General features: G+C 42.2%; 3 protein-coding genes, 2 long non-coding RNA genes and 8 other non-coding genes across 15 annotated transcripts in view; 12 read left to right on the plus strand and 1 right to left on the minus strand.

Annotated features, from left to right (window-relative positions):
* Positions 1 to 227: 227 nt before the first annotated feature.
* Positions 228 to 3,997, plus strand: LOC127008233 (60S ribosomal protein L13-like). Its single transcript, XM_050879970.1, has 6 exons — positions 228 to 389; positions 1,723 to 1,922; positions 2,081 to 2,132; positions 2,406 to 2,579; positions 3,294 to 3,425; positions 3,878 to 3,997. The coding sequence occupies exons 2-6, from the start codon at positions 1,732 to 1,734 to the stop codon at positions 3,962 to 3,964; spliced, it is 636 nt and encodes a 211-aa protein (XP_050735927.1). The 5' UTR covers positions 228 to 389; positions 1,723 to 1,731; the 3' UTR covers positions 3,965 to 3,997.
* Positions 3,998 to 4,455: 458 nt separating this feature from the next.
* On the plus strand, positions 4,456 to 9,553 carry LOC127008234 (uncharacterized). Its single transcript, XR_007760919.1, has 11 exons — positions 4,456 to 4,668; positions 5,474 to 5,544; positions 5,817 to 5,864; positions 6,071 to 6,118; positions 6,330 to 6,390; positions 6,568 to 6,629; positions 6,935 to 7,016; positions 7,392 to 7,445; positions 7,671 to 7,724; positions 8,566 to 8,619; positions 9,020 to 9,553. It is a non-coding gene; the product is annotated as an uncharacterized LOC127008234 (long non-coding RNA).
* LOC127008232 (keratin, type I cytoskeletal 13-like) lies at positions 4,675 to 20,316 on the minus strand. Its single transcript, XM_050879968.1, has 13 exons — positions 17,664 to 20,316; positions 16,780 to 16,901; positions 16,014 to 16,328; positions 15,423 to 15,518; positions 14,680 to 14,865; positions 14,060 to 14,175; positions 12,659 to 12,842; positions 11,988 to 12,175; positions 11,268 to 11,412; positions 10,825 to 10,962; positions 10,169 to 10,282; positions 9,678 to 9,822; positions 4,675 to 5,196 (listed from the first exon to the last, which is right to left on the minus strand). The coding sequence occupies exons 1-12, from the start codon at positions 17,737 to 17,739 to the stop codon at positions 9,691 to 9,693; spliced, it is 1,812 nt and encodes a 603-aa protein (XP_050735925.1). The 5' UTR covers positions 17,740 to 20,316; the 3' UTR covers positions 4,675 to 5,196; positions 9,678 to 9,690.
* LOC127008477 (small nucleolar RNA SNORD31) lies at positions 5,680 to 5,743 on the plus strand. Its single transcript, XR_007761096.1, has one exon. It is a non-coding gene; the product is annotated as a small nucleolar RNA SNORD31 (small nucleolar RNA).
* LOC127008476 (small nucleolar RNA SNORD31) lies at positions 5,938 to 6,002 on the plus strand. The gene has a single exon (XR_007761095.1). It is a non-coding gene; the product is annotated as a small nucleolar RNA SNORD31 (small nucleolar RNA).
* Positions 6,206 to 6,267, plus strand: LOC127008480 (small nucleolar RNA SNORD31). Its single transcript, XR_007761099.1, has one exon. It is a non-coding gene; the product is annotated as a small nucleolar RNA SNORD31 (small nucleolar RNA).
* On the plus strand, positions 6,806 to 6,872 carry LOC127008478 (small nucleolar RNA SNORD31). The gene has a single exon (XR_007761097.1). It is a non-coding gene; the product is annotated as a small nucleolar RNA SNORD31 (small nucleolar RNA).
* Positions 7,261 to 7,326, plus strand: LOC127008475 (small nucleolar RNA SNORD31). Its single transcript, XR_007761094.1, has one exon. It is a non-coding gene; the product is annotated as a small nucleolar RNA SNORD31 (small nucleolar RNA).
* Positions 7,540 to 7,605, plus strand: LOC127008482 (small nucleolar RNA SNORD31). Its single transcript, XR_007761101.1, has one exon. It is a non-coding gene; the product is annotated as a small nucleolar RNA SNORD31 (small nucleolar RNA).
* On the plus strand, positions 8,435 to 8,500 carry LOC127008481 (small nucleolar RNA SNORD31). The gene has a single exon (XR_007761100.1). It is a non-coding gene; the product is annotated as a small nucleolar RNA SNORD31 (small nucleolar RNA).
* LOC127008479 (small nucleolar RNA SNORD31) lies at positions 8,891 to 8,956 on the plus strand. The gene has a single exon (XR_007761098.1). It is a non-coding gene; the product is annotated as a small nucleolar RNA SNORD31 (small nucleolar RNA).
* On the plus strand, positions 14,749 to 20,453 carry LOC127008235 (uncharacterized). 2 transcript variants are annotated; one of them, XR_007760921.1, is made up of 5 exons: positions 14,749 to 14,894; positions 15,432 to 15,537; positions 16,232 to 16,349; positions 16,730 to 16,923; positions 20,315 to 20,453. It is a non-coding gene; the product is annotated as an uncharacterized LOC127008235 (long non-coding RNA). The 2 variants fall into 2 exon arrangements; XR_007760920.1 differs by lacking the exon at positions 14,749 to 14,894 and having other exon boundaries at positions 15,392 to 15,537; positions 16,831 to 16,923.
* A 1,344-nt stretch (positions 20,454 to 21,797) lies between these two features.
* LOC127008237 (uncharacterized) overlaps positions 21,798 to 24,403 on the plus strand; it is a 102,600-nt gene continuing 99,994 nt past the window's right edge. For both annotated transcript variants that reach the window (XM_050879975.1, XM_050879976.1), the window contains exon 1: positions 21,798 to 22,095. The gene's annotated coding sequence lies outside the window, so the exon portion shown is untranslated. The remainder of the gene's footprint in view (positions 22,096 to 24,403) is intronic.

The raw sequence follows: 24,403 nt of genomic DNA on the forward strand, positions 1-24,403 counted from the left end.
TGGAAGCAATTTAAGACTCACTACAACGTTTGAGAATAAGTGCATCGAGGAATATTATCGAGGCTTCGGTAAACGGTAATATACATGAATTTTGGCGCATATATTCCTTGAGGAAACCATACAAACGTTTAACAATGTTTGCCTCGCATAAAATACCTGGAAACGTTTTCTTTTACAAAACATATGGTAATAAAAATGAATAAGTTTGCTTGATGTGTAAGACAAAAGCAAGACTAGTTAAACATTCCACCAAACCTCACCATATCAAAAGACCAATAGAGACGGGAAAAGACGGTAAAAGTTTTAAATCTTAACATCGAACCAAAAGAGAACCATCGGCCCGGCGTGGTTTGTTTTGCTCTTTCCGAGAGGGTCCTGAAGGAAGGCGGGTCAGTGTGCTGGAGATGTCTTTATTATTTTTACTCTAGCGCATTAACTATCGCCCAGGTGCCCTTAATTACCTCACTGCAGGGTATTCAGGTGTTCATTGTGTCCTCCGTGTGTGGTAGTTAGGGCGTGAGTCCCGTGATGGCGGCGATAATGACGGGTAAATATGGAGGCCTCGGCGGAGTGGTGTGTTGTGGCGGCTGGTGTGTTGAGGCGGCCGCGTGTGGTGGTGTTTGTGTTCTTTATTAGGTGGTGTTGATGTGTGTAGTTACGGGTGTGTGGTGGTGGTGGTGATGATAGGGTAAAGATATGGTGATGGTGGTAGTGATAGGGTAAGGATGTGGTGATGGTGGTGATAGGATTGTGTTGCGGCGGCCGCGTGTGTTGGTGTTGTGTTCTTTATGAAGTGGTATTGATGTGTATAGTTACGGGTGTGGTGGTGATAGGGTAAGGATATGGTGGTGGTGGTGATTGGGTAAGGTTATGGTGATGGCGGTGGTGGTGATAGGGTTGTGTTGCAGCGGCCGCGTGTGTTGTATAGGTGTTGATGTGTATAGTATTAGGTGTGTGGTGGTGGTGTGCGTGTGTGGGTTGGTGTTGTCTAGGTATGTGCACATTTTACACGTCCATGTGATATCTGGAAATATTGGAGGTTCCATGATCCCATTTCTGAGACAAGGAGAGTTGATTGCTCAGTCTGCTAAAATCTAGGTAAATCTTAGGAATAGCGGCTCCCAGCAGGTGCACATTTAGGGCACGGTGTGGTGGTAATTACAACATTTCTAGCACGTACAACGGGGTTTTGACAAGTGGACAGGCGTGTTTATGCCACAAGGGGTGTATTTTTCCACGCTGGCCTCACGATTTCTTCCCAGTCAATGGGTGATGAGACTGCGAGCTCCGGGGTGAAGAAAGAGAGGAGCCTGCACGGAAAAATACACCCCTTGTGACATAAACACACCTGTCTGCTTGTCAAAACCCCGTTATATGTGGTAGAAATGTTGTAATTACCACCACACCGCGCCCTAAACGCGCACCTGCTAGGAGCTGCTATTCCTAAGATTTACCAAAATCTACGTTGCCTTCACTGTCTTAAGGCAATATCTGGTTCAGGAAATATCATTTGGTGGGATTGCCAAATCTTAACTATTATTATGAACCCTAGACATATTTCTTAGGGTTTGATTGCTTTACCTGCTGGAGTTATATTACACTGCTTGGTGGTGTTACATTACCCGATTTGCTGTGGTTAGAATATCAATGAATGAAAAGGCAGTATAATTACCCTGTTGCTAATTCCATGCGTCTGACTCATTGCCTTCCTTTTCCCCTCAGACCCTAGCCATGGCTCCCAAAAGGAACAACATTATCCCCAATTGCCACTTCCACAAGGACTGGCAGCGCTATGTCCGGACGTGGTTCAACCAGCCGGCACGCAAGCAACGGCGACGTGACAAGCGTCAGGTCAAGGCCAGGCGTGTGGCTCCCAGGCCCCTGGGCAGCCTGCGACCCATCGTGCGCTGCCCCACCTTCCGGTGAGACTTCTACATAGCACTACCTCTTAAATAGCACCTTTGGCCTGTACTTTAATAAGTGTTGATAAGTTCAAGAATCTCGATCGCTAACTTATATTTTGGGCCCATGTGGGGCCAGGCTAGGGTCAGCAGGACTCTAAAGTAACTTTCTTTTCCAGGTACAACACCAAGCAGCGCATTGGCAAGGGCTTCACCCTCGAGGAACTGAAGGTGGGGTTTGTGTTAGTCTCATTAATCACCATTGATACCATTACTTAAGTCTAATAGCCACTATAGACCTAATGGGGTAGTTAATGTAGTGATTGCAGTTTGTATAGGCAGATATTTCTTCAATAATGTGAATATATGATATGGAGAAATTTAAAACTAAAAACAGATGTAGACAGTAAGTGGTTTCTGTCTGACTCCATTTTATTACCTTGCACTATAAAACATCCCTAACTGGTTATTTCCTTCTGTGTGTGTGTGTGCTAACATGGGCAGGGAGCCTCACTGAACCCCAAGTATGCGCGCACCATTGGCATCGCTGTGGACTACCACCGCACCAACAAATCCATGGAGTCTCTGCAGCAGAATGTTCAGCGCCTCAAGGTGTACAAGAGCAAGCTAATTCTCTTCCCTCTGAAGGCCAACAAGCCCAAGAAATCAGACTCCACGGTAAGGGAGGGAAAGTTCATTCAGATTTTTACAATATAATAATAATGCCCCTTGAGTTAGAGAGCATTCTCATCTGTATTTTGTCTTTGATACAACTAAAGCCCTTTCAAGAGGACAACATCAGGACTTGTCACCTAAATTGGCCTATGTCTTTCAGCATCTTCCTCCCTTTTATTTGCTGGAGCAGCATGTTGGAGATTTTTTTTTTGTTTTTTTTTTTTTTTTTTCATATAGAAAATAATCTACTGTAGTAGCTGTAATTTTTTACATTGCATAAGGATACACAGGGATAAAGCAATCTTTAGAAGCCAGAGAGCTTGCACACTGTCATAATATCAACTGAAGTAGCTGTTGCTCTTTGCATGACACAAAGGTGCTGTACATGGATATAATTTGTATACAGGAAGCCAGTTAGCCTACACATGGCAGCTCCTGAGTTCATGTTTTTCAGTATCCCCTCCTCATCCAGAAATCCTATCCAACCTCCATATATAACTGTCTTATATTAGACCGAATTTAACATAATCTGCTTAACTTGCTTCCCTGCATACAACATTCTCAGAGTAACTCCAGCTATACAGAAGCATACTTTTGCTCTTACAGCTATACAGAAGCATACTTTTGCTCTTACTGCTTATCTCTGTATGCATCCACTGTTGCACACTTTACCCACCCTATCTGTCTTATTGGTACCCTCTCTTTCATCCCCCACAGCCACAGGAAGTTGCCCTGGCGCAGCAGATGAAGGGAACAGTGCTGCCGCACATCCCGAAGGCCAAGAAGGAGAAGGCGCGTGGCATCAGCAAGCGCCAGAGGAAGTTCAGCTGCTTCAATGCCCTGCGCAGGGTGAGTCATGGTCCTCCTGTTCTCTTCCTTGCCCTTCAGTATAGATGTCAAAATAGATATCAAAATAGATACCTCAGGCAGTTTTTGTGGGTTGTTTATGGCTCAGTATTTCATCTTTACCTTTTCCATCTCGGGCATTCTCAAAGATTTCTCCTTTTACCTTGCAATGTAGGAGAGATAGGAAATGCTAACCTCAGGCAATTTGGGGGAGTTACATATTTTTTATCAATCATTATAACCTTGATTCTCACTAAGTAGACAAGTTTTTTTGTTTTTTTCCTCATATTGTATAGCTTTTTAGCACATCTCTTCTGGAGTGGTTAGCACCCTGGTCTTCAAATCTGCAGGCCAAGCTTGAAATGTTATTTTGACAACATGTATCTATTAATGTGTGTGTCTGTGGTATGTTTATGCTAGTACAATGTAGTGACAGGTGGTTGTGTGTGTTGCAGGAGAGGGCCATTGCACGCACGTGGGGCATGCGCGCCAAGAAGGCAAAGGAAGCTGCCGAGGACGCTGCCGTCACGGGCAAGAAGTAAAAAATGTAATTAAGAGTAAACTTGTGAAAGAAACTCGAGTGTGCTTTACTCCCTCCAGCTTTGGCTCCTCCAGAGTCTATACTATTGTGGCAGTGCTCTCACACAACTTTATTTTACATTATTCACACACACACACACACACACACACGGGTCAAACACCCATGTATTACATTGTGTACTAAAATAGATTTAGGATAATTTTATTACCATTTTATTATTCACATTTATTTTGTACAGCCTAGCACATCAAGGAAGGTACAGGAATACAAATTGAATTTATATCGTTGCTGGGAAACAAGGTAAGTTTCAATTATTTCTTATACTTTGAAATGAATACAGGTGGAATATTGTTTTTATTTATTTGGCCAGGTTTTATAAAATGTCTAACTGTTTCAGGTGCTGGAACTACCATGGATATGGTGCAGGTCTACTTCCCTTGTGGTTGTCTGCTATCAGTCACTGTTCCTGCCTCCCATGGTAAGTAGGCAGAGCGCATGATGTATTGCTAGTGATTTGCATTTCTTGTGATGATAACAATGCCCCCGTCTGAGTGCCATGACTGAGTAACACATCTGAATAATGCCATGACCCGTCTGTGACTTCTAATACCCTTGCCTCTCACTAATACCTTGTCTGTGCCTCATGTCTTGCAGAGTAGTGTTGAGAGTAGTGAGGGCTACTTAACACTGGCTCTTGTTTAGCTGGTAAGTAAACCTCCACTATGTTTGCTAACTTGTGCATCTCATTCTAATTAGTACTCCTCAGGAAATTAACTTAGGGAAATTGAAATGTGGAAAAAAGATCAACTTGTCACAATGAATGTTGCTCTTACATTTCATTTTGTTTATTTATTTACAGTTCATTTTTATATCTGCTCAATTTTCCTTGGTAATTTCTATCTTTTATTTTTTTATTTGAAATTGTGGATTAATACTGAATACATCTGAGTTAGTTTTGTATGATGTCTGATACTACGTTCCTTTCATTGCTTGATTTAAAGTAATACGGTAACTTAGGTTTTGTCATGAGTGATCTTGATAAATTTGAAGAGGGAGGCAACTAAATGGCTTTGGAACAAGTTTTGGTCATTCTTATTATTGGGGAAGAGTGCATCTTGTTTAGCACTTGGGCAGTCTCCCTTCCTGTAAATAAGGAAAAAAAAAGATCCATATGCTGTGTTGTGCAGGCTATTATTTTTTTCCATATTCTCATCCATTTGGTGGGTCGTCAGTCTGTCAGGAGGAGGAAAGAGATTAGATTATTCAAAGAGTTAAGGCTTGACAGTAGCAGTCATTACCATCGCCATACTGTTATAAATTAATATTCTGTAGAACTAACTAATGGGTTCTTTTATCTTCAAGCAAAAAAAAATAAAAATACTTCACAGTTGTCTTGAATCCTTCGCATTTATCATCATCAAATCAATTTTGTAATGCAAATCAATGTCACTGGAAATTGTTTGTGTTCTTGACCATTTGAGTGTGTCTGATTGAAATGTTCGTGTTGCAGAGTTGAAGAAAGGTTGGAACTGTGTTCGTGCTGCCTGGCATGAAAGTTGATGAATGCCACCGCTATCTTAGGTAAGTTTGTTCTTTTGTGTCTCTTGTACCCTGTAAGATGCCGGTGTGTTTTCTCCTTCAAAAATTTGAACTACACTAGTGTCTGTATTCATATTCTATATCTGTTAACCGTAGATATTTTAGAATTTATCAAAAGTTCTTCATGATGATTCACTACCGCCCCAGTCTGATGTTGTGAGTGATTGGTTGTTCTGAGTTTCTTGCATGTAAAGTGATACTAAAAGTTTAGAAGTACTTTTAGCATTTCTAAGGTTTATTTGCTTGCTCTACAGGGATCCTGGGGACTTCTCCATAGACTGGACATGACTTCACCTTTTCAAGTGAGTATCCACATATAATCCTTTGTGATATATTTTAGTTTGTGGCTTGGGCCCCCCCCTTTTTTTCCATATTTCCATTATGATGATTCACTACCGCCCCAGTCTGATGTTGTGAGTGATTGGTTGTTCTGAATTTCTTGTAGATGAAGTGATTAAAGTTGAGAAGTATTTTTAGCATTTCTAAGGTTTATATGCTTGCTTTCCAGGGATTCCAGGGGGACTTTTCCAAAGGCTGGGCATCGCTATTTTTTCAAGTGAGTATCCAGTTATAATATTTTGTGATCAAGTGTTATCATAATTAGTTTGTGGCTTAATGGCACCCCGTATTTTTGTGCATTCCCATAATGATGATTCACTACCGCCCCAGTCTGATGTTGTGAGTGATTGGTTCCTCTGAGTTTTCAAAGTAAAATAATAAAAGTTAAGTGATATCTTCAGCCTGATAATTTTTTGTATATCTTCTAGGGATACTACAGTGACATCAGCAGACCAGGGCAGCCAGCAACCTTCACCTCATTCCTTTTATGTGAGTGTGTGATGTCAATATTTTGTAAGCTGACATTATTGTGATATTCACTTGTTATGATGGTTTAAATTCTCAAGCTGATGTCATGATTGATTAGTCCTTTCTTCTGAGTTCTGTAAGTGGAATAGTAAACTTTCAGTAACATGTTCACCTCAAATATAATAACTTGTCTTCTAGCATCCTCACGTGACATCATAGGACCAGACAAGTGAACAACCGTCTCATTGTATGTTTTTTAGGTGAGTATTTAATTTGTTTGATGAACTTAAATTTCTTAAATCTAGTCATTGTTGATTTTTCTTTCTTTCTAAGGGTTTTAAGTTACATATGGTTAAAGTTAAGTTCCTGTTTGGTTTCCACTGCTGCTCCTTGAGGTACTAAACTTGATTCAAAGTTATACTTTGAATTTGATTTACACTACAAATGATGATTCACTACCGCCCCAGGCTGATGTTGTGAGTGATTGGTTGATCTGAGAGGCTTGCAAGTCAGTTATATTTTGCTAGCGTCCACTTTACCTGATGTGCTCCTTTCTACCTTCTAGGGACCTTGTGGTGACATTGTTTGGCGTACTGACTGACAATCTCTACCTCGATTCTTCTCACATCTACGCTTAGAAAAACTAAGTAAGTATTTGTTGTGCGCCCGTGCATTAAACATCATTGGTTTCACAGTCTTTGGGGAATTTCACTACTGGGAATTTTTTTTTACCTTTCTCTTATAGGAGCAGTGTTTAGCGTGCTTTTTTCTGCACTTTCTTTTTGTTGTCCCTGAGTTGCCTACTTTACTTGGGGGGAGGGGGAGCTTACTCATAGAATCCTTGAGAGTTTGTGACTTAATGGCAAGTTGGCAACACCAATTTTAATTTCTTCCCATAATGATGATTCACTACCGCCCCAGGCTGATGTCGTGAGTGATTGGTTCTTCTGAGTAGTTTCAAGTGGAATAATAAATGTTTAGTAGTTTGTACTCAGCATTAATATAGTAACTTTGTTTTCTAGGATCCTCTTGTGACATCGTAGGACCAAGCTAGTCAACAAATCATCCCTTTTCATGTGAGTATTAAATGTCGCATGAACTTTCAATCTTTAAATGCCTAAAGGTTGAGTTGAGAGTTTGTGGCTTAATGGCAACACAATTTTAATTTCTTCCCACAATGATGATTCACTACCGCCCCAGGCTGATGTCGTGAGTGATTGGTTCTTCTGAGTAGTTTCAAGTGGAATAATAAATGTTTAGTTGTTTGTACTCAGCATTAATATAGTAACTTTGTTTTCTAGGATCCTCTTGTGACATCGTAGGACCAAGCTAATCAACAAATCATCCGTTTTCATGTGAGTATTAAATGTTGCCTGAGCATACAATCTTTAAATGCCTAAGGGTTGAGTTGAGTGTTTGTGGCTTAACCCTTTCCTTGCGCGCGGTGCGGACGCAACTATCCCCTCAGGCGCAGTCGGGCAGCCCAATGGGGGTTTGCTTTTAACCTCTGTATCTCAAAAACTATTCATCACAGCTAAAAACCAAAAACACCATTGGAAAGAGGAGGTCCAGATCTATAGGAGTCGGTTATGTATGCCTCTCTTGCGAACGTACATGCACGTTCAGGGAGTGTTGAATGTTAACACTTATGTCGGTGCGTGCGGGATGATCAGCCGTATTGAGGGAACTGTGGACATCTTCTCTTCAGATTCTGGCAATGGAGTATTGCCAACTGCAATATTTACAACTATTTGGTCAAAGAATCAGTCAGGTGATAGGTGAAGCTATGCAAAAATGCCGCTATATTGGGCAAGAACATCCACCAGTTACTTGTCCGTAGATTTGCCACGCTGGGCTGATATGATTTTCCACCAAATTTAGTGAAGAATCCACTCAATTGGCAATCCTGTGTTGTGAGAATTAGTGTTGGAACACACTCATACGCGGGAGATTTGAGTGCGGGTGGAGCCCGCAGCGAGCGTTTAGCGCCACCAGCAAATACACCTAACGCTCGCTGCGAGCATTTAGCAATGAAAGGGTTAATGGCAACACAATTTTAATTTCTTCCCATAATGATGATTCACTACCGCCCCAGGCTGATGTTGTGAGTGATTGGTTCTTCTGAGTAGTTTCAAGTGGAATAATAAATGTTTAGTTGTTTGTACTCAGCATTAATATAGTAACTTTGTTTTCTAGGATCCTCTTGTGACATTGTAGGACCAAGCTAGTCAACAAATCATCCCTTTTCATGTGAGTATTAAATGTCGCATGAACTTAGTCTTTAAATGCCTAAAGGTTGAGTCTCCCCATTGGTTTGTTTAAGGGGAGCCTCCAAAATCATCTCACGCTTGCCAGTAAACATCTCAGTATAATTAGGTATATACATGACATTAAAAATCATGGAAATACACTGATGTTGAAAGTACCCTGTGGACGATCTTACAGCTAAGGTCTTAATTTGATTTCCATGGATGTTAATGAAAGTAACGACTGTTTAAAGATGTCTTAGTTTGACTTTCAATGTCATAATGATGATTCACTACCGCCCCAGTCTGATATTGTGAGTGATTGGTTTTTCTGAGTGGTTTATGCATGAAATATATCAGATTTTTATACTCTCCTTTCTGATTTGCTTCTTTCTGCTTTCTAGGAATCCTGCAATGACATCAACAATAAAATGAGGCTGATCTTGAGGTCGCCAGGCATCCTATCTGAGTAAATGTTTGGAAGGGGCAGCGCTGAATGAACCTCAAGTATAATCCCAAATCCATCCCCAACTGCAGCAACATGGGTTATTTTTGCCAGTTTGTACACAACTTTACAATTAGTACTGATATCAGGGGGGAAGAAAACTAAAAATTGAGCTAAAGAATAAGAGCAAAGTATTGTCAGAATGAAGATGAATTCCAGATCTAAATCAACACTGCAGTCTGGCCTCACCAAACCCAATTCCTTGAGCATAAACTGATCTTTGTCATCCTACACAGCAGATTCAGTAACTTAGGTGTGGTATTGTAAAATAGTTGATAATCCATTTTCATACCTAGAGCAAATTTTCCTAAATACATATGAATACACATACAGATTGAAATGAATTTAAACGTAAGGATACATAAGTCAAAGCTGACAATAATCTTGATTGCAATGTCTCAAGCAAGAAAATAAAGACTGTGTACATTCCTCACTGTGGTCTTTTATTACCATTGTTGTCCATATTTTACTGTTTCCTGCATGTGTAGAGTGTAAGGATTGAGCCCCAAGAAGAGTCCCTCCCTCTTGCCCTCAGTGAATTTAGCATCTCCTCTTACCTTTCCCTTTGTCTTAAGACTTGAAGGTGGACACTGGACGGTTTCTCTTGCGAGCCTTGGCCTCCACAATCATCTGTGCTTGCCGCTTGATAAACTTGCGTGTGAGGGACTCCTCCTCCTCTCCACTGTCTGCTCCTTCCTCCACCTGAAGAAGCACACAAAATTACATATCTCCATCAGTGAGGTGTTCAAATAGTCTGTCATTTCCATCAGTGAGATCTTCAAATAGCCTGTGTCAAAATGGATTTTAAGTGTCAGACAAGAAAAGGTGGAAAAATAGTAGGAGAAATCTGTGAAATTTATACCACTGTGAGTATATTTTAGGGGACACTATTTCTTGTACATTTAACTCTTCCTTGAGTGTTGATAAAACAATAAATCAGAAATACTCATGTTCAAGAAGACAGGCCAAAGAAAAAGAATTGAGCATGCTGCCCCCTAAAAGAATAAGAAAGATAAATGAGCCACAAAGACAGGAGCCTGTGGGTCACCTGTTGCTGGGAGGCCTTGGTGGACACTGCACCGGGGAATGAGACTCGGATGTTCTCGGGGGAGACCATGGAACTCCCACCGCTCTCCCTCTCTTCCTCCTGCATCTCGGCCAGCTGAAGATGAGGTGCATGTATTTATTTACTATTATAAAAAGAAGTGCAATGAGGAAGATTTGGCCTGATAATGTAAATATATATTAAAAATTATATGGCCATTGCTGCCTAATTCTATGATATGCTTACTTTACAGTCTTTGGAAAGGCATATATATGGCATAGTAAAGTAACCAAAATAATGCTGAAAAGGTGATGCTGATTAAGTAAGGTGAGGAGTTACACTGAAAAAAAAAGCACCTGCATTAACAAGCACTGTTTTACAAATATGGTAATGGAAGAAATGTGGCAGATATGTAATTAACCCGGTAGCAGCGACGGGCCAAATTTGTGGCTTTACTGTGTAGCAGTGACAGGCCAAATTTGTGCCATGATATAACCCCCCCCAAAATAGATGATACATAATCTGATCACAAATGCTTTGATATATATTATGAAATGGTTTGTGTGAGGAGTGATTTTTTCTCATTTTTCTCGCTTGGAAGGACCATTAAGAAACATGATCCCTGCTGCTACCGGGTTAAGACAAGTAGTGCTGCTGACCTTGTGCTGAAGCTGAGCAATATTGCTGATCTGTTGCATGAGGGCGTCTGCTCGTGTCCGGCAGTACCCCATCAGCAGCACCAGGTACTCCAGCGGGGACTCCACCTCACTCCGGGCCGGTCGTGGCTCCTCATGGCTCTGGTAGGCATCACAGGTCAGGATTTAAGGATTTCTATGTTTATGTTTTTGTTTTATTTCAACTTTCATTTCCCAAGTTGACACTAGTGTCTGCCTTTCAACTTATCTTCCCAACTTTTTCCCTTCAGTATTTTTTCTCCACATACTCATTCTCATTCTCTCTCTCCCATACCTAACTCACCCTGGTTCATATTGACCTGAGTATTTGCAGTACCATAAAAGTAAATAAATCAATAAGTTCTTAGTAACACATCAAGTTCGCTTCTTGCAGGACCAAGCGAAAAGCCTCCCATCCCCAGACTTGCCTCCAGTTTCTCCGCCACGTGCTCCAGCCCGGCCCTGACGCCCGTGAGCACCTTCATGGTCCCATCGAGCCGGCCATCCAGGTCCTCCTTCAGCTTCTCCTGCTCCTCCACACGCTCCCGCAGCTCACTGATCACCCCCACCATCCTGACGGCAGAAAAGAGGTAATTTAACCTGTCCACTGTGATTGGCATGGATTTCGCCTTCCCTGGTATCCCAGGTCTTTCTCTGCCTCAGTGGTGGATAGTGGAGTGTTTCCCATGTGGTATTGGTATGCTGGATCTCCCCTCCCAAGGCGCATGACTTAATATTTTTCTTCATTGAATCATAGCAGCCACCTTTTGTTCCATTCCTGTAGCTTGGTGATGTCTTCTTGTAGGAAATTCGCAGTCAAGGGGTTAAGACAAAAAGTTATTAGCCCTTTTATGTGGTAAATGAGTGACAGGATAAAATGTGGTGATGTGTTAGGGTAGGAAATTCTAGCCCATAAAAGCAGGTTGGGGTTATCACTCAAACCATTTTCGAACATGCTTTTCAAATTCTCTGCCATTTTTGGAAGAAGGTTTACTGTGAACTAATAATGGCTGATAATAATGAGGAACAAATCATCAAACATTTGACACATACAGTACACCATTTACCAGCAGCATCCAGTTTCTTAAATTTTCACCGATTTTGTTTTGTCATTCATTAGGGTGCCGATAATTTTAGGTCAACTATACCTGGCAGCATCCTCAGTGGTGGTGTACTTGACGCGGTGCAGCTCCTCATGCATGGTCTCCTTCTCCTGCTTGAGGCGCGTCACCTCCTCCAGCGTGACTGATCGCAGCTGGCGGAGGTGTTCCTTGGTGTTGCCCTGCGTGGTGAGGCGCTCCACGACCTCATCCACGCTTGTCACCCCCAACACCTCCTACAGTGGGCAGGTTAGTTAGTCGTTGCTAAGCTGCCCAAATTACTAATGCAGGAGTTAATATGTATGTTTATGCCTTCACTTTTTTATCTGTTTCACTTTTTAACTGTCCAAACTACTAATGCAGGAGTTAACAAGTATAAATGCTTTCACGTTTACATCCCTTGCACTTGTAAACTGTTCAAATTAGTATAACTTAAAAAGAATATGCCTTCACTTTTTCTGCCCTGTCACACATAAACTGTTCAAGCTATTAATTCAGGAGATAACAGGTATATCAATCTTTCACATTTTCATTCCTTTCACTTGTAAACTAATGAATAGCCTTTTTCTCTATATATTCTCCTTCCTTTTACTTCAACTTTTCAAGGGGGGAGATAAAGACACATCTGGCACTAAATTTGAGTACTTTTTACACTTGTATATATATTCAGGAGATGCAACACATATCCTTTTTTCTTCCTATTAATGATATGCACCCACCTTAAGTTTAGTGAAGATCTGCTGGTATTTCTCAAGCTCAGCCTCCACCATCTCCTGAGCATCGTGAGGGGTGAGGGCAGTGGCCGAGGGGGAGTCCCGGCGTGTGGGGGGCGAGCGCAGTATTGAGAGGCGACGGTCAGCGGACAAACCGAAGTCCAGCACTCGTCGCTCCTCTGCACGCCGCCTGAGGTTGTAACATCTTATTGAAACTACCATAACCCTTTTTTTGTTGTGTGTCTGGCCCCTCATAGAGCCCCTTATACTAGCAGCTCTCCATATTCTTAAACGTATTGCACTCCCTTTACAACTGTTTCCCAAGGCCACAGAGAAGAGTGAAATATTATTGGAACTACCATAACCCTTTTTTTTTTTGTTTTTTTTGGCGCCTCATAGAACCATTTATACTAGTAGCTCTAAGTCCATATTCTTAAACTTATTAGGCTTCCATTACGACTGTTTCCAAAGGCCAGAGAAGGGTGAAATATTATTGAGACTACCATAGCCCTTTTTTTGTTGTTTAGCCCCTCATAGAGTCCCTTATACTAGTAGCTCCAAGTCCATATTCTTAAACGTATTGCACTCCCTTTACACCTGTTTCCTGAGGCCACGGAGAAGAGTAACCGGGTTTTTATAGGTGATTCTCCCGTTCAAGATGCGCAAATCATGTAAAACTTTCATTACCATCAGAAAACAGTCCATGGAAACCCCAGCAACTTCAACGAGAGGCTTTTCAAACATGCGAACTGGGCTGCCGATGTGTTTGAGAATGTGGGCTTTGTCCTCATCGTGCTCCTCATTCATGAAATCTATAATAAAAAAGCTCCCCTGTTTCTTTAGCTACACTCTGACTTCCTCTTATATATTAGTAATTTTATCCCTCTCTGCATTCACCAAACTGTGCAGTCTTCATAAGTCATAATTAACCCTTAAACGGCAGTGAAACTATATATAGAAGGTTCAAAATTCAGTCAGTCAGTTTTGTATGGCAGAAACGTAACAACACTTTCAGATTGCAGTAGAATCTATATATAGATGATAATTAAAACATCTATTATGCACCGTAACTATATTTATGCTACGGTCCTAAGGTTGACAGTGACTTTATATAGACCATTCATTTTGGGGGAGCTTCTCTTCAAATACTGCCGCCATCTTAGAGTTAATAGCTTTTCTCCTCTTTTCTGTTCTTATTTGACACTTCATTATATCCTCCTCTTTCCCCTTCCCTGTGTCTTTCATACCTATACTCTGACAGCCTCTTATATTAGTAATTTTATCCCTCTGCATTGACGAAATTGTGCAGTCTTCAAAAGTCATGATTAGTAGCCTTTCTTCTTTTCCCTGTTCTTACTTGGCACTTCATTATTTCCCCCTATTCCCCCTTCCCTGTGTCTTCCATACCTATACTCTGACAGCCTCTTCTCCCTCTCCCTCTTGGTCTCATAGGCACTCTCCTCCTCCTGGTGTAGCCTCGTCCTCAGGGAGTCACGGGTCTTCTCAGCCTTCTTTCGAGACTCCTGCAGAAGCAATGGAGGATCAGAACAAGGGTAGGATCATGGGGAAAAGGGGATCGTAGGAAAGGGTGGGAAAGGGAGATGAGGGAGCAGAGTTTGAGAGTTAGGGAAGTAGGAGTGAAGGGTTGGAGGGTAAGGATGGAAGAAAGGGGAGTATTTGTAGGTAAATGAGAGTGGAGGGAGTGGAGTGATCAGGATGGGGAAAGGTAGAAGGGAGCAGGAGTTGGGAGTAAGGAAATCAGAAGTGGAGGGTTGGAGGGTGAAGATAGAAGAAGGGAGGGTGTTTGTCAGTGAATAAAGTGCGTAGAGTGATGAGACTGAGGTAGAAGGAGGGCAAAATAATGGAGACCTGGGATGAGGAGCAGAGATGGTATACTTAGAAATATAAGAGTGAAGACATATTGAAGTGTTACTGTGAGGTGTAAAGGAACAAAAATGAAAGATAAGGTGCAGTGTAATGATCAGATGATGTGGGCACTTTCCGAGCACAAGTAGCAGTCGTAGTACCCTAAGGTGTGTGAGTGTCTCCCTTTCCTGAGTGAGGCGCATGTGGAGCTGGTCTAGGGTGGTGCGGTGGGCAGCAGCCTCCCCCCGCAGGGCCGTCACCATGCTGGAGTAGCGTCGCCTCACACCCTCGGCCTCGCTCACACTCACGCCCACACGCTCCAGACCGTTCTCCAGTCCAATGAGCTCCTGGGCGGGGAAGAAATCAAGTTGAAGAGGTTTTAAATTAATAGTTTGTGCGGTACTTTCAATTGTGTATCATTAAAGGGAAACTATTCACTCTAGGGTCACTCTAGTCCAATGAGCTCCTGGATGAGGGAGATTTTAGGTTGAAAGGGTAGTAAAGTAATAGTAAGTGTGGTTATTGCAACTGTGGATGGTTAAAAAATAGAAAACTTTAAAATTGTATGCTTAATAATTACTGTAGTCTAAATAAATCTTCCTCCTCTTCTTACTTTTCCTTGTTTTTCCTCCTCTTTCTTTATCCCTTTCTCCTCCTCTTCCTTTATCCTTTCCTCCTTCTCTTTTTACTTTTTCCTCCTTTTCTTTTCCTCCACCCCCTTTTCCTTCTATTTTTTTGTCCTTTTCTTTTCCTCTTTCTCCTACTTTTTCATCCCTTTCTTTTCCTTTTCCTCTGCCTCCCACTTTTTTGTCCTTTTCTTTTCCTCTTCCTCCACCTCCTTCTTTTTCGTCTATTTCTTTTCCCTTTCCTCCTCCTGCACCTGCCACCATCCTCCTCCACCCACCTGCTGCAGCTCCTGGATGCTCGCCTGCTCAAGCTGTGCCCTGTCTGACGTTGCCTCTCCCAGCAGTATCTTTAGGTTCTGCAGCCGCTCCTCTCGCTAAGGGAAAGAAAAAGAAGTAAGGATCTGTGTGTATTTTGTGTTTCTATAGATTATGCTTCTGTTATTTGTTTTGTGCTGGTGTTGTCCTTTTTTTTCCATTTCCATGAATGAAAATTGTTCCAAGTCATATTCTTTAGCACAGTGTATATTAAGTTGTTGATCCCCTTCATCAGTTAAAAGCCCATATCAGATTAGCTTTTACATTTTACAAGGCAATTAATTCATGTTTTAATCATTTTCTAGTGCAGTGAGTTCCTAAGACATTGAATTGTTTTGTAATTTTTCTCAATGGACACATACTACCCCCCCCCCCACACACACACACACACATACACACACCTCATTAAATACTCTGTGTAAAAAACATATGTACACAAGTTTGAGAAATTATATGAAAAAATGTGATACAGAACATTAGGAGCTTAGATAAGTCCTGTAAACACACACACACACACACACACACACACACACACACACACTAGCCTTCCTTACCTGGGCAACAGTGTGGTTCAGAAAGTTGAGTCTCTTCACCTGGTCGTGGAGTCTGTACTGGGTGGTGGTGATGGTGTCCTCCGCCTTCCTCACCCTCACTGTCCCTCCACCTCCACCCCCTACGCTTACTACACCACCACCTCCCCCACCACCCCCACTGCTGTAAACTCTCCCGCCTCCCGCCCCTACTCCGCTGCCACCTCTGCTCTTTCCCCCAGTGGCCCCCCCTGCGCTGCTGCTGCCCCGAGCCTTCCCCCCGCCACTCCCTGCACTCCCTCGCTGCAGCAGCACTCGCTCGACGCTCCGCTCGCTGCCCTGGGGAAGAAAAAATGGAAGGTGAGGTGTCGGGATTTAGTGTAGAATATTTTGTGTTTTTTGATTTGTTTCATCAGAGGAAGCAGTCAAAGGCAAACAAAAAATAATGAGATAAACAAAATAAGGAGAAAAATAACATAAGATAACAAAAAAAATAGAAATGATGGAAAAAATGAAAATAAAATAACAAATAATAATGTGATAATCAAAATGAAAATAACAAAAAAATAAAATAATAGAGACAACGGGAGAAAAAGCCCACAAAGTTATTCTTCCAAAATTAGGATGGCAGTCTTTCTTCCATACCAGGAAAAACAACTATTCTAAGAGAGAGAGAGAGAGAGAGAAAGCATACACATAAGGCACAATCTTTAGCTCACAGACAATATTTCCCCTTATAGAATTGAGTCTGGTTAAGGTATTGTGCCATGAGGTGGCCAGGCAGACTCACCTGGCTGGCTTCCTGTATTCTGATGTGAAGGAGCTTAATGTCCGATCGCAGGCTTGTGATGGCTGCCTTGTTGGTCCTCTTCTCCGCCTCGCTCTCCTCATAGAAGGCCTTGCTCTCCCCCTCTGTCGACGGTCATCACATGGGGTAACTTTGCAGAGCTCAGGGTGTGTAATTTGATATGCTTTTTATTTGGTAAGGTACACACACACACACACACACACACACACACACACACACACATGCAAGTAGTTTGATAGGTAGGTAGGTAGATAAATTATTGATCCTGACACACAAATAGATAGATAGATTGATGCTAATGTTGATGGCTCTACTAAAGATAGGCATTTTAATTTAATTTAGTTATAGGAGTTTATTAAAGTAACTTATCTGAAATCTTTAAATTTTGTAAACAAAAATCTTTATTCCTCCATAGGCCTTTTTGATAGAATAAATAAACTAGGAAAAGGATATTAACCCAGTAGCAGCAGCGGGGATCATGTTTCTTAATGGTCCCTCCAAGCGAGAAAAATGAGAAAAAATCATCACTCACACAAACCATTTCATAATACATATCAAAGGATTTGTGATCAGTTTATGTATCATCTATTTTTGGGGGATTAAATCATGGCACAAATTTGGCCCGTCGCTGGTACCCGGTAAAGCCAGCCACACATTTGGCCCGTCGCTGCTACCGGGTTAATGATCTCAATGCATTATATTATGGAAAGTGTTTTTATTAGATTTCTCTGGATAATTTGCTTTTGAGGTTAACTACTGATGTCTCATGCACAAGGGTGAGGTAGTATGGACCAAGAACAGGTTGCATATGGTAATAATTCATATTCACATTTTACCGACACAACACAAAAGGGACAAAAACTCACCTGACAGTTGTATTTTCTTCCTGAGGTCTTGAATTTGGCTGTTGACCTTTGCCTTTTGTTCTGCTATGGAGGGCATTGTTGCTGCCTGTCTGTCTATCCCTCTTTCTTTAACTCACAATATATTCTTTCCACTCACTCACTCCAGGAGATATAACACCCTGGACTCCTTCATGTTACCACTCCTTGTCACTTTCTGCATCCTTCTTTTACATGTAACAACACACACACACACACACACACACACACACACACACAGACACACACCTGTTGTCTTTACATAGTCATTGGAGGCCAGGTAGACTATACAATATCAAGGAATTCATTTTTATATTCTTTGCTTGGCTTGCAGGATGGTTGTCAAAAAAAGGTCTTAAGTTCTCAGGGTATTCTACGGCTTTTCCCTCCGCGTTCTACTCCTTTCAACACGTATAATTATAATAGCATCTGTACACCTGTCGCCTTTACACAGTCATTGGGGGCCAGTCAGCACAGGTAACAGCAGGATTTATATTGTTTTCTAGATTCCTTCCTCTGATATTGCAAGGTTGTGTTTGTTGACGCTTTCAGTTGCCATGGTGACCTTTGTGAGGGGGGCGGGGGGGGGGGGTCAGCGCAAGACTAGAATGAATGTTTTAATTGTTGCCATAATGTTACTTATACAATGAAGTACAGTGTTATTCGTAAGTAAGTTCCCAGTTATTGATTGTGAGATGGCTGGGCTTTCTGTTGTGGAGTATAGGCATTATTATTTTCTTATTTATATCTTCCTAGTAGTGTTATCGGTAGAATATAATCAATTTGTGCTTTCGCCTTAACCTAACACATTAAAACGTATATAAAAAAGTAGCATTTGACGAATTTCCAAGCAGTGAAGTGTGGCAGTTGCACCCTCCCCTCCCCCTCCCTCTTTTGAAATACCTACCGGCCATATTTTATTTTTTCGTTTATTTAAAAGTATTTGTATGATCAGACTGACTTCTTACCCCTAACCTTATTTCTTACCTTATGTTGACCTTAAGAGTGGAGATGAGCCGTCTATGTGACCTGACCTCTTTCCATGACCTTATTAGATTACTGAAATAAGCATAATCCCGCTAAAGCTAATATTATAACACACACACACACACACACACACACACTGGTTAATTAAATATGTATTGGTGGTCACTTTGTATCCCTGCCTGACCTTTCCTTTCCCATGGCCCACGAGTTGACCTCCTGACCTTCATGGCCCCCCCTGGAGCGTGTTCAGCGGGGTCAAGGGAATACTCGGTTAATTTTTAATAACTACCTGCTGACATCCGCGTTCCTTTCCCTCTCTCTCTTCCTCTTCCTCTCTTTACTGTCCCTTCCTCCCTCTTCCTGTTATCTGTGTCCGTCTCTTCTTCTTCCTCTTCATTCTGCCCCTTCCTTCCTTCTCCTCTTGTTTCTGTCTGTATCTCTTCCTCTTCCTCTTCCTCTCTTTAATGCCCCTTCCTTTTTCTTCCTCTTTTTTCTGTCCGTCTCCTCTTCCTCTTCCTCTTCATTCTGCCCCTTCCTTCTTTTTCCTCATGTCTCTGTCTGTCTATCTCTTCCTCTTCCTCTTCATGCTGGCCCTTCCTCCCTCTTCCTCTTGTTTCTGTCTGTCCGTCTCCTCTTCCTCTTCCTCTTCATTCTGCCCCTTCCTTCCTCTTCCTCTTGTTTCTGTCTGTCCGTCTCCTCTTCCTCTTCCTCTCGTTACTGCCCCTTCCTTCCTCTTCCTCTTGTTTCTGGCTATCCATCTCTTTCCATTCCTCCTATGCACACTTATTTCAGACTATCCTTTATTTCTATTCTTCCTTTTTCCTTCCTTCCTCCATTCCTTCCACTCTAATCTCATAGTTTTCTTTATTTCCATTTTTACTTCCTTTATCCCTTTCCTTCCTCCATTTCTCTCACGCACTCATCTCAGCACTTACATTCATCCTTCCTTCCTTTCTTTATTCATTCATTAATCTCACGCACTTTTAGCATCTTCTTTCCTTCCTTCCTTCATTCACTCATTCATTCATTCATCTCACGCACTCTTATCTCAGCACCTCTATTCACCCTTCTTTCCTTCCTTCCTCAATTTATTTCAGACCATTTCTTTCCTTCCTTAATTCCTCCACTCATCTCAGACCTTTTCCTTCTTCCTTCCTTCCTTCTTTCATTCATCCATCCATCTCACACACCCCCATCTTTGCACTTATTTCTTCCTTCTTTCCCCATTCATCCCAGACCGTTTCCTTTTTTCTTCTTTCATTTCTGAGTTAAGTAATACGTTATGTACAAAAGCATAACTCTAAGGGCGATGTCGTAAGCACTTCCTCAGGACATTAGATTTCACGACCATTTTGTAACGTGGTCAGGTCATTGCGTACACATATATGACATTTCAACGCCTTTTGTTTGACGTAGTTTCCATTGCTTGTCTTTTTTTCTTCTTTTGGTGTGTGTGTGTGTGTGTGTGTGTGTGTGTGTGTGTGCAGGGAATGTCCGTAATAATAATAATTTCGAGTAGTTTTGCTTTTTGGTAGTGGTGTGGTCAGTAAATCTCTACGTCTATCTATCTATCTGTCTATCTATCCATCTATGCAGAAAACATGTCCTTAGTATCGACTCATTTCGTTTTGTTTAATTTTTGTCCATAGGTCCCGATGACGCCCCCGCGAAGGGCTCCACCTTCCACTTGTCTAAACTGTCGTACCGCCTCAGCCGGGCACGTGGTGATAAATTTCAAGGCTCACCTGAATCTCTAGCAGTCACTTGGGTTTCATTATTTCCTTTATATCCATGTGTTGAATGTGTAATCCAGAAAGGTAACTGGCAAGTGGCGGGGGAAGTAACCTGAGGCGGTGTCACACGAGCACATATTCTGGCATTTTTTTCCTGTGTTACGAACATTTTCGGATATTTATAAGCCAGTTTTTTTTGTCCAGCTTGTTGGCATTGAAGATGGACTGACTGTCACCGCTGATTTTTACCGCCTATAGTACTGTAGTATCATAATTTATATGTCTGAAGCTATCACGATGCCTGGCTGGTCTTCACTCAAGTCATACATTTCAACTGTCCGTAGACGATCTCGATTTCATTGTAAAAAAGAATACACGTACACTTTTGTCGATAATTATCTGAAAAAAAACTGTGGCCTGTATGATCTCTCCCCCAACAACAACAAAATATACAGCCAAGCATCGCATATTGCATTATTTTTGCATAATTAATCCTCTTGTCCACTTTTTGTGAGTGAAAGGAACGTGTGCTGTACTTGCTTCGGTGTTAAATATACTAAAATACAAAAAAATTCGAACGTGTGTGTGCGTGTGTGTGTGTAATTCTGGTTTGCCCTTGGGTGGTCTCTTAATTGTGCCTTAATTAAACAAAAGTGATGACAAGACCCATCTCAACCTTCTCATTGTTTTACTAGCAATGAGGTACATTTTTTTTGTTTGTATGATCATTGTATCTTATCATATTGCCAAGACTGGGAATGGCACGCACATCCCTTTTCCTCTGAAGCATTGGTCTTGTAACAATAAAGCTAATCAATCAGTACTGCATTATCCATTCAACCAATCTCAATAATTAAAAGCAAAATGAAACATGGGTGGACTTGACATTGCTTGGAAGCTGTGAGGATTTATTAATACGGAGTTGATTTGAAAACCTAAGTAATAATCATGCCAAACTTGCAATATAATAGTAGAAGTTGCAGTATCAGTATTGACAGTGGTAGAAACAGTAGTAGTAATAGTTAGTGTTGTGTTGGTAGTAGAAGTAGAAGTGGTAGAAAGTGATGGTACCCGCAGTATTAGTAGTAGCAGCAGCTGTCGTGGTTGTGGTTGTAGTAGTAGTAGTAGTAGTAATACATGCAGTAGTAGTGGTTGTTTTGTTGCTGTCTTCATGCATGACTTGGTTCGCGTCAAGACAATATGCATGACTGGATAAATTAACATACAGTGACAAACAGGAAGACAAAGTAGAAACAGCTAACTCTCCGCGTAACACACTCTTGGAGCCAACGATCAAAATAAATTAAATGATATAACAACGCCTTACATTGAGGAATTTATTCGTGCGCCAGGCAGCGGCGGCGCCCACCCTGCGGCTCTTGCGCTCGCTCGCGGCTTGAAATCGCCAGTTTGAGTTGAGTCGAGGTGGAAGGTGCACGTCAGGCAATTATTTAGCGGTGTTGTGATCCTACTTTTCTGAAACCTACGATTAAAAAAGGTGAAATAAGTGAAATGTGCGCCAACGATACAGTGGGTGTGCTGAGGCTAACCTGAGTGGCCCCGCGTGGCAGACAGGGCACTGCTGTGTGAGTGGGCACCCGCCTCCGCAGCCCACTGGTCACTGTTACGTTGGGAGTGACGGACCCGTGTGACCTGCGCGTGACCTGACCTCAAGAGAATCCGAATACAGGACTCTGGTTAGTATTGCAAGGGTGAGGGAGGCCTGACTGCAATGGGAGGGGGGTGCTAACAGGTGCCCGCTGCCCTGTGTGTGTGTGTGTGTGTGTGTGTGATGGGTTATACTAACTGTCAGTAACTAGTATCTGGCCTAGGACCCAGTTTTGTTTGTGTGTGTGTGTGTGTGTGTGTGTGTGTGTGTGTGTGTGGCTCATTAGTAAACATGAACACGTTGCATAGGTCAGAGGTGTGTGTGTGTGTGTGTGTGTGTTAACTAGCATGGTGATAAGTTGTTGGGAATACATATTTGTTTTCTCTTTTAACGCCTTTAAGTTTGGACTCAATCACTTAAGTTAATTAATATTGTGTAAAGTTCTTAATACCCTTTGTGTGTGTGTGTGTGTGTGTGTGTGTGTGTGCCATTTACCCACGATCTGATCTAATGCTGAACAGATTTATGGGTACAGCTATGTGTGTGTGTGTGTTACTGTGTAGTTGCGAAAGACGATAATTCTAACCCAGCGATAGCAGTAGTATGCGTGTGCGGTGAAAGTTGTGTACGTGTGTGTGTGTGTGTGTGTGTGTGTGTCCATGGCTCATCCAACTGTATCAAATGCATTGGTAAAGAAGACACGTCGCTGACAGTGTGTGTGTGTGTGTATGTGTGTGGACGCGTGCATATAACCTTGGCTGTACCCTCCCTACATATATAAATGTGTCCCCTGCCACCACCACTCCCATCCCCCCACTCCCCCACCCCCTCCTATCCCCTGCCCTCTGCCAGTGTTTGTTTACTTCAGATGAACGTTCGGGAGTTTTACGTTTATTATAGTTATTCGTTATTGCTGGATGTGTTCTTATTGATTCCCTGTTCCTAATTAATCCCCTTTCTTCTCATTAATCTCCCGTTTTTTTCATTTTCTTCTATTATTTTTTTAGATATAATTGTTTGTTTTTTGTTTCTTCGTTTCAAGCGTTATTATTTGTGATTATTTGGAGTTTGTTTACATCTCTTTGCTGTCATTTTTATCTATCTTTTTTTTTACCGGCATTCCTTCCTTTTTCTTGTTTTTTTTTGTCTGCCTTCCACTCCATCATCGTCCCATTCCATTTTGTTCCCGTCACGTCTCATCCCTTTAACGTAACTCTATCATTCCCTTATTTCCTGCCTATCCCTCCCATCATCATCCCATTCATTCGCTGTCTTCTTTCCCAACCATTCTTCATTTTCCTTCTTACGCCTCCCCGCTTCATTTCCATTCCGTCATACTCCTCCCTTTACTACGCTCACCTGCTGGCCTACACACCTGTCACAGCTGCTATCAGGCTCCCCACCCCCTCTCCCTCCCTCCTCCTTCACCACTCTTCCATTACATTCTTCCATTCTATTCTGTACTCCTCTCCCTCCATAATTTCCACTGTCCCTCTTATCAAAATTCCTAGGTACCCCATTTATACTCTTTCCTTTCTGCCTCTGCATTTTTCGTCACATCCCTTTGACATAACCTCCCTTTCCTCCTCCTCCTCTTCCTCCTCCTCCTCTTCCTCTTCTTTCCCCCTCCCCCTTCTCCATTTCTCCTCCAGTCAGTTTCGCCCACACAACACCTGCAGTGCCTTCCCCTCCCCCCCTCCCTCTTCCTCCTCCTCTCTCGTTTCCTTCCCCATCCCACTTCCATCACTGCCCCTCCTCCTCATTCTCCCCTCCCCTCCCCGTTTACTCATACCAACATGCACTCTCAATTTACCACATGAGATGCCTCCGCACACACACACACACACACACACACACACACACACACACACACACACACATGCACGTACATATGACGCCCACTCAATCCCACCCAGATGTTTTAGTCATGACCAACTCTCTCTCTCTCTCTCTCTCTCTCTCTCTCTCTCTCTCTCTCTCTCTCTCTCTCAAGGATGTAACTGGTACCGTAAAGAAGAAAAAGAAGAAAAAGTTGGGTTGAGCTGATAACTTTGGTGGAAGAGGAGGAGGAGGAGAAGGAGGAGGGAGAGGAGCAGAAGAAAAGGAGAATGTAGAAGGAAAGAAGGAAGAGGATGCAGTTTAAGTTTCTGTGAAGACAAATGAAACCACCACATTTAGGTTAATTGAGAGAGAGAGAGAGAGAGAGAGAGAGAGAGAAATGTGTAGACCGCAGTGCCTATTGTCAGCATTAAGTGGCCCGCCCCTTAAATCTACCAGAAAGTAAACTAAATTGAGAGAGAGAGAGAGAGAGAGAGAGAGAGAGAGAGAGAGAGAGCTATTGACATCCGATCTTCATTTCATTACTCATCGTTCAGGACTTGAGTTAAAACTGAACG

This window comes from Eriocheir sinensis, chromosome 37 (assembly GCF_024679095.1).
Source record: "Eriocheir sinensis breed Jianghai 21 chromosome 37, ASM2467909v1, whole genome shotgun sequence".
NCBI classification, from domain to species: Eukaryota; Metazoa; Arthropoda; class Malacostraca; order Decapoda; family Varunidae; genus Eriocheir; species Eriocheir sinensis.

Excerpts from the sequence above, each read along its gene's own strand:
- LOC127008233 (XM_050879970.1), top strand. The coding sequence starts at position 1,732 with ATGGCTCCCAAAAGGAACAACATTATCCCCAATTGCCACTTCCACAAG. Across the intron at positions 1,923-2,080 it reads GTGCGCTGCCCCACCTTCCG|GTACAACACCAAGCAGCGCA; the intron begins GTGAGACTTCTA and ends TTTCTTTTCCAG. Across the intron at positions 2,580-3,293 it reads CCAAGAAATCAGACTCCACG|CCACAGGAAGTTGCCCTGGC; the intron begins GTAAGGGAGGGA and ends CATCCCCCACAG.
- LOC127008232 (XM_050879968.1), bottom strand. The coding sequence starts at position 17,739 with ATGCCCTCCATAGCAGAACAAAAGGCAAAGGTCAACAGCCAAATTCAA. Across the intron at positions 14,176-14,679 it reads AGACACTCACACACCTTAGG|GAGTCTCGAAAGAAGGCTGA; the intron begins GTACTACGACTG and ends TTGCTTCTGCAG. Across the intron at positions 9,823-10,168 it reads CCAAGGCCTCCCAGCAACAG|GTGGAGGAAGGAGCAGACAG; the intron begins GTGACCCACAGG and ends GTGCTTCTTCAG.